Source organism: Sceloporus occidentalis, unplaced genomic scaffold (genome assembly GCF_023333645.1).
Source record: "Sceloporus occidentalis isolate IW3139 unplaced genomic scaffold, rSceOcc1.0.p SCAF_33, whole genome shotgun sequence".
NCBI lineage: Eukaryota > Metazoa > Chordata > Lepidosauria > Squamata > Phrynosomatidae > Sceloporus > Sceloporus occidentalis.
Genome location: NW_028317013.1, coordinates 9,119,572 through 9,132,127, shown reverse-complemented (window position 1 = coordinate 9,132,127; position 12,556 = coordinate 9,119,572). Strand labels below are relative to the sequence as shown.

General features: G+C 40.6%; 1 protein-coding gene across 1 annotated transcript; it reads right to left on the bottom strand.

The window, feature by feature from the left end:
* Positions 1–6,216: 6,216 nt before the first annotated feature.
* Positions 6,217–12,204, bottom strand: LOC149298408 (ras-related protein Rab-29-like). The gene is made up of 5 exons (XM_089487572.1): positions 12,081–12,204; positions 11,459–11,530; positions 9,471–9,652; positions 9,079–9,200; positions 6,217–6,331 (listed from the first exon to the last, which is right to left on the bottom strand). Exons 1-5 carry the CDS (start codon positions 12,202–12,204, stop codon positions 6,217–6,219), a joined length of 615 nt encoding a protein of 204 aa, XP_089343698.1.
* Between the last annotated feature and the right edge of the window lie 352 nt (positions 12,205–12,556).

The following is a 12,556-nucleotide window of genomic DNA, read 5'->3' as shown; positions in this document are numbered from 1 at the left end:
TATATCGTCATGGTGTTTATGCAGGGTGGCCATTCCTTTTAATTAACGTATCTAAAATTCCAAATGTGTGCCCAGAGTTTATAGTTACACTGATCAAGCTGGGACAGACCTACAATTAGATGCAGATAAAACGTGTCAGGTGATCGTTCTTTACCTAATTTAAAAATGTTGGCATTTTTTCATTAACTTACATCGACCAGAACATTATGACCACTGACAGGTGAAGTGAATAACACTGATAATCTTGTTATCATAGCACCTGTCAGTGGGAGGAATATATTAGGCAGCAAGTGAACATTTAATCCTCAGAGCTCACGTGTTAGAAGCAGGGAAAATGGGCATGCATAAGGAACTGAGCAACCTTGACAAGGGACAAATTGTAATAGCTAGATGACTGGGTCAGAGCATCTCAAAAACTGCAGCTCTTGTGGGGAGTCCGTGGTCTGCAGTGGTCAGTAGGAAGGAAAAGCGGTAAACCAGTGACAGGGTCATGGGCTGCCAAGGCTCATTGATGCACGCAGTGGGTGAAGCCTGGCCTGGATGGTCAAAACCAACGGTCGAGCTACTGTAGCTCCAATTGCTGAAAACGTTAATGCGTTAATGTGTCAGGACACACCTTGCATCACATTTTGTAGCGTATGGGGCTGCATAGTCACAGACCAGTCAGAAGTCCACTGCTGAAAGTACCTACAATGGGCATGTCAGCATAAGAACTGGACAATGGAGCAATGGAAGAAGGTGGTCTGGTCTGATAAATCACATTTTGTTTTACATCACGTGGAGGGCCGAGTTCACGTGCTTTACTTACGTGGAGGACACATGGCACCAAGGAAGATGGCAAGCTGGCGAAGGCAGTGTGATGTTTTGGGCAATGTTCTGCTGGGAAACCTTGGGTTCTGCCACTCATCTGGATGTTACTTTGATACGTACTACCTACTTAAGCATTGTATCAGACCATGTACACCCTTTCATGGACACAGCATTCCCTAATCTCATTGACCTCTTTTAGCAGGATAACCGATTTTATAAGGCTAAGGACACACAGTCGGCCAGTTTGGACATGTAGTTACTGATGCTACAGAGAGCATGCGACTATCATGTGCTATGAACTGCGTAGGAGGTCAAAAAAAACCAATGGCAAATTGAGACTGAATGCCATAAAAGTTAAATAGAAAACTCCAAGCCAAAAACAAGTTTATCTGCAAAGACAGCACACCAGGGAAAGTAGCAGATCACTGCGGAGCAAGCTTACTACCTTGGAGAACCTGTGGCAGAGGCCTCGGTAACCCGGAGCATGGGAGATTTTTACAGCCACCTAGTGGTGACATGAGCAGCTAAACAAGGATTTTTTTTAATGGCTGATCCTATCACAAAAAAACTAAGTGAATCTCTCTTTGCCATCACTTTAATTTAAAATAAAATGTGGTCTGTATGCAGGGTTGGACTGGGGGTGCCTAGTTGTCCTGGCACTTTAAGGACAGCAGCTGCAAAATCTAGCCATCAACGGCACAGCCCGGCACCTGTTCTGTAGCTGCAGGAGAAGTATCCAATGCAATTAGTGGGCTCCCAGATCACCCACAGCAAGCATTAGCATTCTGTTTTAAAGGCCGGGAAATATAGAAGTAGGCTAGTAGATTCCATTGCCACTATGAGATCCTGAAGCTAACACCCATTTATCCCCATTGTTAATCCACCTTTGGTTATTGTTGATTGATTCAGGAAGCCTTTTTAAGGTGGTAAGTAAAAGGAAGAGAACTCCAGGACACAAAGCACACTGTCACGAAAGCCTCTGTGCCATGGGTTCCTGAAGGGGCCTGAGGCCAGCCTCCTTCCTACAGACTATGGGCCCTGACCTTGGAAGAGGCTCTGTTTTTTGGGTGGGAGGTGGGTACAGGGGGTCCATTGGGTCTACGTCTTACCCCTAGAACAGAGTGCCACGTATTTCAAGTACCAGAGACTCTAAAGACTGAAGCTCGGACGCATATTTGGAGCACCTGCATTTTGGGAGGGGGTTTATGTGTGCTGTTACTCTCCATCAGGTGAAGACTTACAGGACAAAGACCTCCATCGCTAGTATTTGCACTAAGATCTGATATCCAGCTGGTTTCAGCCAGAAGTCAGGGAACTGCCGTGTTTACCACCTTCCCCACAGACTACAATAGCGACCTCCTACTGGGCTGAGGTGGGCCGAGTGCAAATACCGAGCTGTGTGCAATGGAGGGCCTGTTGGAGAACTATGTGTGGTTTGCTGTGTCTATTGTATGTAAATTACCCCCTTGTACGGTTTAAATACTGGTGTATTGTTAATAAAACGGAGCCCTGTTGTCACCTCAACATTAGTGCTGTCTGATGCTTGGGGTGGGCTGTTGTAATAACTCACTGTTCTTTTCAGTACAGTACATGCACTAAATATGTTAAGCTACAGCTAGCCACAGGACTAACGCAGTTCCTGTGCAGCGGCTTTCCCCTTCTCTCTACAACGCTGGTTCTGTATGGTGTTGAAAGGGTTAACCGCTGGTGTCCTGGCAGGAGGAAGCGTAGGTATACATGCTATATGGGAAGTCCTAATAAATTAATGTAGTCGTGCAAAAAGCTGTGATAGTGACACTTACCTTGAATAAATATGTATTTACTTTGAACAGGAAATTAAATGCTTCCAGCAGTATATGCATAAAGGTATGGGTGATTTACTAAACAGTGAGTGGTAAGCTATTTCTCTATAAAGCATGGTAGAAAGAGATCTACTCTAAGGAGAAATAGGCTTAGGGAGGCTAGTTCTGGCCTCACTCGGCCCAACATTTTTGCCAATTTGTGCGAGGATGCTGGGGAGGTCTGTTCCGATATGGCATTACTATGAAAGGCCAATTCACCTAGCAGCCAGCTGAGTAGCCTCTGTAGTGCAGATGGGGAAAAGGCTAGAAACGCTAGACAGGTTGTGGTGGTAGGGGACTCAATTATAAGGTAGATCCGGTAATTAGTAAATGTAATCCGCTGTTAAGCTCCAGAAAGCCAAACAGTATGCTGTCTCCCGGGTGCTCGGGTTTGACATGTTGTGGACTGGGTAGACATTGTTGATATTGGCTGCTGATGATCCAAAGATCATAATTCAAGTTGGTACTAATGACAAAGTCTATGGCAGGTGGGGGGTCCTTACAGATTTTAGGGCACTAGGTGACAAACTTAGGGAAAGAACCTCCAAGGTAATATTTTCAGAAGTATTACCTGTACCACACACTACACTAGGGAGGCAGCAGGGAGATAAATGTGTGCCAGTAAAAGCAGTGTAGGAAGAAGGGATTTGTTTTGTTTTTGAGATCTGGGCAGACTGCAGTCAGCTACAGACTCTATAGCAGGGATGGACTGCACCTCAATGATGAGGGGGTACTGGAGAAAATGGTTAGAGGGGAGGGAGAGAGAGAGAGAGAGAGAGAGAGAGAGAGAGTGTGTGTGTGTGTGTGTGATGTTAGCATATGTTCAGGGCAGGGCTTAGTTTTGGGAAGTTGGGAAAGGAATGGTGGGATCAGTTTAGATAGCAGAAAAAGATAAGCCACAACATATTGGACATAGGTTGAAAAATAGCTTGGTGGTGATGTGTACAAACGCCCGTAGATTAAGGAATAAGATCCCAGCTCTTACTGCATAGGTAACTGGAACGTTGTCGTAAAAAGGATCTGTTATATAGAAAGGAAGAGATAGCAGAAAGGGAGGGGGTTGCCCTTTATGCAACAATAATAAATAAATAAAAACTGCTTAAAATAAATCTTATATAAAAAGGTAATAAGGAGAACCTACAAAAACATTTGAGTAACTGGGGGGGAAAAAAAAGGTTGTTCGCATTGGTGCGAAATATAGACCCCTGGAGACACAGAAGCTGGGCGATCTACTTTTCTGGGTCCGCTAGTAGAGACGACTTTTACAATGCAAAAGTCTTTAAAATTTTACTGCAAATTGCTTGTTTTGAATTACCAGTAAAGTTTTTCTACACAGACATATATGTTTCTTTTGTAATTTGTAAACTGTATTGAAAACAAATTAGTGTGACTAAAAACTTAGTGACCAGATAAAAAAGTCCTCAGTTTTCTTAATGCCACTAAGCTATGGTTTTCTGGGTGAATTGTAGCATTTCTACTAACCAACTTTACTGTGATTATGAGCATTACCCCTAGTGATTGTTCTTGCAATCTATAGTAAGACAGACAAGAAAGCATAGTAAGGGTGTTGAGACTTTTTCTTGAAGGTCGTTTCAGGAACATCACTATTCTGACCAAAATTTTATTAACACAAAGCCCTAAAAAGGCAGACACAATGAGTTTTAAGATGCACTCCTGTGAAACGTGAAAACCAGAAAATAAACTTTTCATTAAAGAGAAAGATTAAAAACGGAAAAAAGGTTTGCTCGGACATTCGGTATCCAGTTGATAATAAAGTCTAAGATGCTACTTGGCATTCATCTATTCTATTTTTTCCCTAACAGGAACTCCTTCGTCAAACATATTTGATTCATAAAATATTTAAGACGCAGCGCTGTTTAAAAAAAATGTAGAACACTTATAATAGTCTCACTGTGTTTTCCCTTTGATTTTTGTCTAATGGCAAAAATAATGCATCGGACCAAGCAAAAACTCATATAGTCTTTTAATGTACATAGACTGCGATGGCAGATAAAGACCAATAAGCCCTTCTATCACTTCCTTTTGGGTTTGCTCTCTAAAGAGTAAGCTGTGTTTTTATCCCCCTGACTTAACTTTACATTTTAAAGATGCCACGACGGTGAGCTTCTCCTCCCATAAAAGCTTGGTTGGCCCCGGTGTAAAACCTTTAAATAACAAGATATTTTTTGAAGGTCATGTGACTGAAATACGCAGAGCCAGCTAAGCCATTGATGCAGATACATGTTGGGTGTATGGCTATAACGCTTAGTGAATTCAGTAAGTAGCTGTCCTCAGAGAAGATATTGCCATATTGACAGTTTAGCACAGATACAACTAAAGCACTTTTTCATGCATCTATTATGTTCCATCTTCATTACCCGGACTCTCAGGTAACTGACTGGCCATATGATTAAAAAATTCAGCCATGCACATTCAACTGGAAGCTGCACTTTTGTCATTTAGTGCCCACTGGCTAGGTAGTCATCCCCAGTCCTGCATAGCACGTACAGAATCTTAGCTTGTCTCCCCTATACCAATCTTGCTCCATTACAACGCATCATGAATGCTGCTGACAGGCTTATATTTGTTGCCGCTCTCCCTCCTTTTCTGTCTTTTCACTGGATGCCTGTACACCTCAGGATTCAACTTAAAACCCTGTCACACACAAAGCTCTTCATAGTGATTCCCTCATCTCTCATGCACATAGAGACATTTTCCTATGCCTCTTTGAAACTCCCAACCCATGCTTATGAAACTCTCCCCTTGTCTTTAGTCCTTCAATAAGATCTCTTTAAGATCCATTTCTTCTGGTTATACCAAGTTAAATGTTGATCACAAAGGTTGTTTGGCTAACAGTTCTAAAAAAAATATATATATAAAAAAAAAAATGGACAGGTGAATGGCATAAAATGTGCACTGGAAATCAGAAAACTGATGTCAGAACATTACAAGAAAAAAAGATTAACGCCATTAAATGTAACGAATTACTGAATTAATTCAGCAGCACCATCAATGATGCTAGTTATTAAATAACCTTTAATCGTTTTATATACCTATAAATGGTTATAGGGACTGCAAATTGTGCTCCTCTTGTACAACGGCACCAAACAAATCAGTACAGCCCGAGAACGGACTACAAAATGCAACGCCGCCTCACAGTCATGACATCTCTTTCCATTGAAGCATTTTATTGCATTTCAACCAGCTGCCCACAATGGGGTATTTATACTTGAATTTAAGGTTCAAGAACTACCAGAGCAAAATGCTTCTATGTGTTATACACACACACACACACACACACACACGTTCCATATATTTGGATTTCTTTTTATAAATAGAATTCCAAATATATCAAAATGAAGCAATACAAAAAGTAGAAAATAAAAAGGGATATTAGGAAACAAGAAATAAGAATTAAAACAAAAAATGTTAAAACAAAACCAAACAAAATAAGTTGCTGTTGGAACGAAGAACTGTTGCTAGGGTTAGACAATGCCCTTGCATAACAAAACAATGTACCAGTCAGTGTCTCTCACAATTCTCCCAAAGTCCTAAGCATTCTGTCCTAGCAGCAACCAGAACCAGAACCAGATATGTCCTTTAGGTTAATATACTCTCCTTGGGGTGGGGAAGATGCTTGGCTTAAATCTCTTGACTCCATCATTCTTTCAATGAGGACTCTACAAAAAGAAAAAAAAAACACCAAAAAAACCAACAAAACGATTACAGGATGACAGAAATAAGACAAGTTGCAGTATGCTGTAGTAAGTGTATCAACTAAGAGAAGCCCTTAACACTGTAAATTGGGAAAATGTCCTCAAAAACAAGAGTACAGACACTCAATGGGAGATTTTTAAGGATATCTTAAATTCTCACTGTGAAAGGTACATACCGTATGGGAATAAAAGAGTCAGGAACAAGAGAAAACCAATGTGGATAAATAAAAATGTAAAGGGGGTAATAAATGGCAAAAAAAGGCATTTAAGCTACTAAAACAGGAAGGCAGTGAGGAAGCACTAAAAAGCTATCGGGAAAAAAATAAAATATGTAAGAATCAGATAAAAGCAGCAAAAGTGGAGACAGAAAGACTCATTGCCAAAGAGAGTAAGACAAACCCCAAAATGTTCTTTAACTATATAAATAGTAAAAAGGTTAAAAATGAAAGCGTTGGCCCCTTAAAAAGTAATGAGGGAGAAGTTATAGACGGGGATCAGGAAAAAGCTAATCTATTAAATATATTCTTCTCTGCTGTATTCACAGAGGAAAATGAAATGCCAGGTAATATACAGCAGGATGAGATAACTGCCCCAGTACATGTCGCCTGTCTAACCCAGGAAGAAGTGCAGTGCCGCCTAAAAAAAAAATCAAAATAGACAAATCACCAGGTCCAGATGGCATTCACCCCCACGTTCTAAGGGAGTTAAGTAATGTAATAGACAGACCCCTATTTCTAATATTCAAGGACTCTATAGTGACAGGGTCTGTTCCCCAGGACTGGCGCATAGCAAATGTTGTGCCAATATTCAAAAAGGGGACAAAAAGTGACCCGGGGAATTATAGGCCTGTTAGTTTAACTTCTGTTGTGTGTAAACTGTTTGAGGGTTTCCTAAGAGATGCTATTTTGGAGTATCTCAATGAAAATAAGTGTATGACTCCATATCAGCATGGGTTTACAAGGGATCGGTCCTGTCAAACTAACCTGATCAGCTTTTATGAGGAGGTGAGCTCAAGACTGGATCGGGGTGAATCGCTGGATGTCGTATATCTTGATTTTTCCCAAAGCATTTGATACGGTGCCACATAAAAGGCTGGTACATAAAATGAGAATGCTTGGGCTGGGGGAGAATGTGTGTATGTGGGTAAGTAACTGGTCAGTGATAGGAAACAGAGGGTGGTTATTAATGGTACATACTCTGAGTGGGTTACTGTTGCTAGTGGGGTACCACAGGGGTCAGTTTTGGGTCCTATTCTTTTTAATATATTTATTAATGACCTTGTAGAGGGATTGTATAGTAAAGTATCAACCTTTGCAGACGATACTAAGCTCTGTAACGTGGTTAACACAATAGAGGACAATGCACGATTACAAATGGATCTGCATAGGTTGGAGGCTTGTGCTGGGATGTGGCAGATGAGGTTCAACACAGATAAATGTAAGGTTATGCACATGGGGAAGAAAAATCCAGGCTGGGAATATGTATTAAATGGGAAAGCACTGGGGACGACTGACATGGAAAAGGACTTAGGAGTTTTAGTTAACAGTAAATTTACCTGTAGCGACCAGTGTCAGGCAGCTGCTGCTAAGGCAAATAAAATCATGGGGTGCATCAAAAGGGGCATAGATGCCCACGACAAGGAAATAATTCTACCACTGTACAAGTCACTAGTCAGACCACACATGGAATACTGTGTACAGTACTGGGCACCAGTGTACAAGAAAGATATAGTGGAGCTGGAGAGGGTTCAAAGACGGGCAACCAGAGTAATAAGGGGAATGGGAGGACTACAGTACCCAGAAAGATTATCAGAATTAGGGTTATTTAGTTTGGAAAAAAGACGGCTTAGGGGGGATTTAATAACTATGTATAAATATATAAGGGGACAGTACAGAGATCACTCCCAGGACCTATTTATACCCAGGACTGTATCTATAACAAGGGGACATCCTCTACGGCTGGAGGAAAGAAGGTTTCTACACCAACACAGATGGGGGTTCTTTACAGTAAGAGCGGTGAGATTATGGAACTCTCTGCCAGAGGAAGTGGTAATGGTAAACTCAATAAAAGAGTTCAAAAGGAGCCTGGACGTGTTTCTTGAAAGCAATAATATTACAAGTTATGAATATTAGATTAATAGGGACAGAACGTTGATCCAGGGATTTATTCTGATAAATATTTGGAGTCGGGAAGGAATTTCCCCCCTGGTATGGGGCAATTGGCATCTGCTTCATAAGGGTTTTTTTGCCTTCCTCTGGATCAACACAGTAGGGACACAATATGTATATAGGTTGAACTTGATGGACTTTGGTCTTTTTTCAACCTTATGAACTATGTTACTATGCTGTAGTTCTGTGCCGGTTTTGCAGCAGGTGAGGAAAGTTGTTCCAGCGATGGTTCAGGGAGGATACCCGCCATGTGCATGTTCATTAAACTATTCCACCGATTTCAATGGGAGCACCTTCCTGCTGTTTATTGGCTCCTTATTTACAAATTAATATGCATTATTTATTGGTAAGGCTGACCGGGACCCTAAAGTGTCCATTTAATTGAGCATCATGGACGATGTAACACAACAGATATGTGCTTCAGACCTTACACTTGGTTGTGAAATACTACAAAGGACAAATGACAAAAATGTTCAGTGTGATGCATATCAGTACAAGGAATGACTTTTTGCTCAACGATACCTATCTGCTCATTACACTTACCTCATCGATTCATTGATATTTATATTATCTTTCACAGATGTCTCTGTCCATCCAATAAAGTTGTTCTCTTTACTGAATGTGTCAATCTGTTCTCTGCTTACTGCCCATTGGGTCATATCACACTACGAGGGGAAAAAACATAAAAAAAATAGTCAAACATTACAGTCAACAGTGCTTCAAACACTAAAGTGAGGTACGAGAAGCGTAACAATATCCCTTAAGGAGCCAGTCTAAAGCCGCATAAATATTTTTTGCCCATAATAAAGGTTTCAAATGTATGTGGTTCTACATGCAAGCAAAATGTGTGATTGTCTTGGCAAAAAATGTATATGTGATAACAGAATCCCATGTAAACACCGATAAAGAGCAACAGGTCAGCACATGCATATTACCTTATTGGCCAGCAGTATACATGGCACAAGCAAACCGCTAGGTAGCGCCACTTTACTGTCCAAGTCTTCCTTCCACATCTGGCAGCTCCTGAACGAGTCGGCATTAGTGAGATCAAACATAATTATACAACCTGATGCTTGTTTATAGTACAGTCGGGTCATCGATGTAAATCTTTCCTGACCTGAGCAAGATACAAAAGACAAAGCATCACATATTTTTGAATACATGGGCAACATGACACTAAACGAAACAGAATGTTCTTCTCTATGTTAGCAATCTAGGGCATGCGAGACCCTGTTCATCCAAACGCACGCTCTAAATACAACATACTTTACTTTTATGTATATTTTAAAAATATATATATATATTTAATCAAAATATATAACCATTGGCTTTCAAAGATACAAAACCAGAAGTCAGTCAGTCTACAGCTTTATATCTTGTCCGGTAAGACAAAGACCGTATGTGGCACAGTTCAATTGATTGACACAATGCTTTACGGTTCCAAAACACAATTATTAATCTATCAAAGGAATTCCAGGGCTGTGTGACATAACTCAAGAGGCAGAAAGGAGGGTTGACCAAGCATTCCAGACTCGGACCCACTATGAAGAAGCAGTGACTCTTTACTCCATCGTCTAAAGGAAAGAGACCATTTTTCCCCACAAACACACATTACCTTCATTGCCTACCAAATAGGCATTTCTGATTGCATTTCATTTTGTCAATATTTTCATTTTTTCCCCCCTTTATTTGTCAAGATTGTAAGCTTGCGAGCAGGGCTCTCTCCACCTAATGTATCGGGTTGCCTTAGTCTGTGAATTCTTGTCTTGTCATACCCCTTGAATATATGTATTGTATTAAGCGCTGTGTAAACTGTTGGCGCTATATCAATAAAAGATAATAAAAGTAGGCTGCATTTACAATTTGGTATTCTTCAGAAATATATATTTGAAGGTATTTGATGTTATGCCATTCTTTTGACAAAGGTCCTCATAGCGACTTTGTAATCTACATGAATAGCACCGATATCGCTAAACTCTAAGGAAAAGATATACACAATCAGATTTGACATCATTTTATGGCAAAGTACAAAAATAAAGATAAAAAAACAGATTTTGCCACATAATTTAGGCATCATTTAGGCACAATTTAGAGCCTATGGTATTGAACCTAGATGCCAGCAGAATAAGCCTCTGACACATTTGTCATGGCTACTGTACCATTAACGTGATGTAGCAAATAGCATAATTTTAAATTGCAAAATTTTAACCCGATTCTTACTTTTCAAATTCACCACAGTGAAGCCGAGATCTGCAGCACAACCCAACAGGGCTAGCCTAGCATGTCTAATCAATTTCCCGGTCTGAAGTTCTCTCACCTCTCCTCAGCTTTACAATAGCAGCCTGAACCGATCCCCAACTTAACAAAAGAAGAGAGGGAGATATATAATGTAATGGGGGGGGGGGGGAGTCATTCAGATCCTGAAAACAAGAATTAACGACAGCTGGTACCCAGCCAATGCAAGATACCTTCTCACTATTCAAAAGGGAATGGAGATTTGATGATTAAAAAACATGCACCTCTGTACAAACTATTCACTGCACCAAAAGTACCTGCAAATAACTCTGAAAGAACCAAATACAATGACAGCTGAGACATAACCATAGACTAAGACCCCGATAAAGACCCCTCCAACACATTGCCCATCTCCATTTATCCTACACCTTCACAACATAAATCTCTGCCAGACAAGAGGGGGCAACATCTAATTACGCCAATTCCCACCTATACGAATCCACCTTTCTGCTTCCTATAAGCAGCAGGAGAGCAGAAGCTCTGGGCAACCAATCTCGGTTAGTTCTCAGGTACGCATAGTATATATTGCTTTCGTTAATTATAATTAAACCACTGTTACAAAGGTTATTCCAGTATACAGACATGGGAAAGGATGCAATTGGGTAGAAGTGCTTGCGTTTATTCTTACCTGCAATATCCCATAGCTGAAGTCTAATAGTCTCCATATCTGACCATTGCACAACTTTTAAGGCAAAATCCACTGTAGGAGAGAACAAACATGTACAGGAACAAAAACATAGATATCAGTATCAAGTTACTTCATTCAAGGCTTTCACGACAATAAATAATATTTCAATTTGTATTTGAAAGACTGTTTCACATCCGCCTGTCAATCAATTTTTAATACCCACTCAGCTATACATCAACTAGGGGGTTGCAGAGAGAACCGCTGTATACATTTTGTGCACTGGAACAGGCTTCTTTAAGCTTGCTGAAACGTCGTAACCCAGTGAAAACTTAAACCATGAACACCTGGCACACCATGGAAAACATGCCCATATGGGAATAGTGCTCAATGATATGTAATAAATTACATTACATTTATATACGCCAGCAGATTCCATAGCACTTTACAATCAGTCGAGCTTAGTGTTTTTACTAATGGCGTGTGTGTGTATATATATATATATATCTATAGACATATCTTGAATTATCTACTACCTGCCCCAATCACTGCCCACAACACATCTTCCATCTGCAGAGAACGTTTCATGTTTTAAAGCGAATCTATTAGTTATGCAGTTACTCACCTCCCATGGTCATCTTGTATTCCTTGCCGAAGATGTCATGGACATACCTATGCAAGAAGGAGGTCTTTCCCACAGCCGAATCCCCCACGACAAGGACTTTGAACAAATGATCAAAACTCCCCATTATGCAGACACCATAGACCTACCCACATATTGTTGTTGTGAGCAACTGCTTAAAACCCCAAGGGACAGCAAACGGATCACTTTCTAGGTAGGAGAGTGGCTCTCACGTATACATTTATAGAGAGAGAATATACACGGCTAGCCGATAGCGCCTATGCAGCTAAATAGCCCAATCTCAGCAAGTCATGTGACTCTTGTAATCACACGGCACTAAAAACTGCTGTAGTAACCCTAAGTTACTCACCCTACCACTACAGGTGTAAATATATAAATGCTTCTACTTCGGACAGATAATACTATTTTTTCGAGGAGCAGCTAAAGGAATAGGAAAACATCCCACTGGAGTAGGGAAT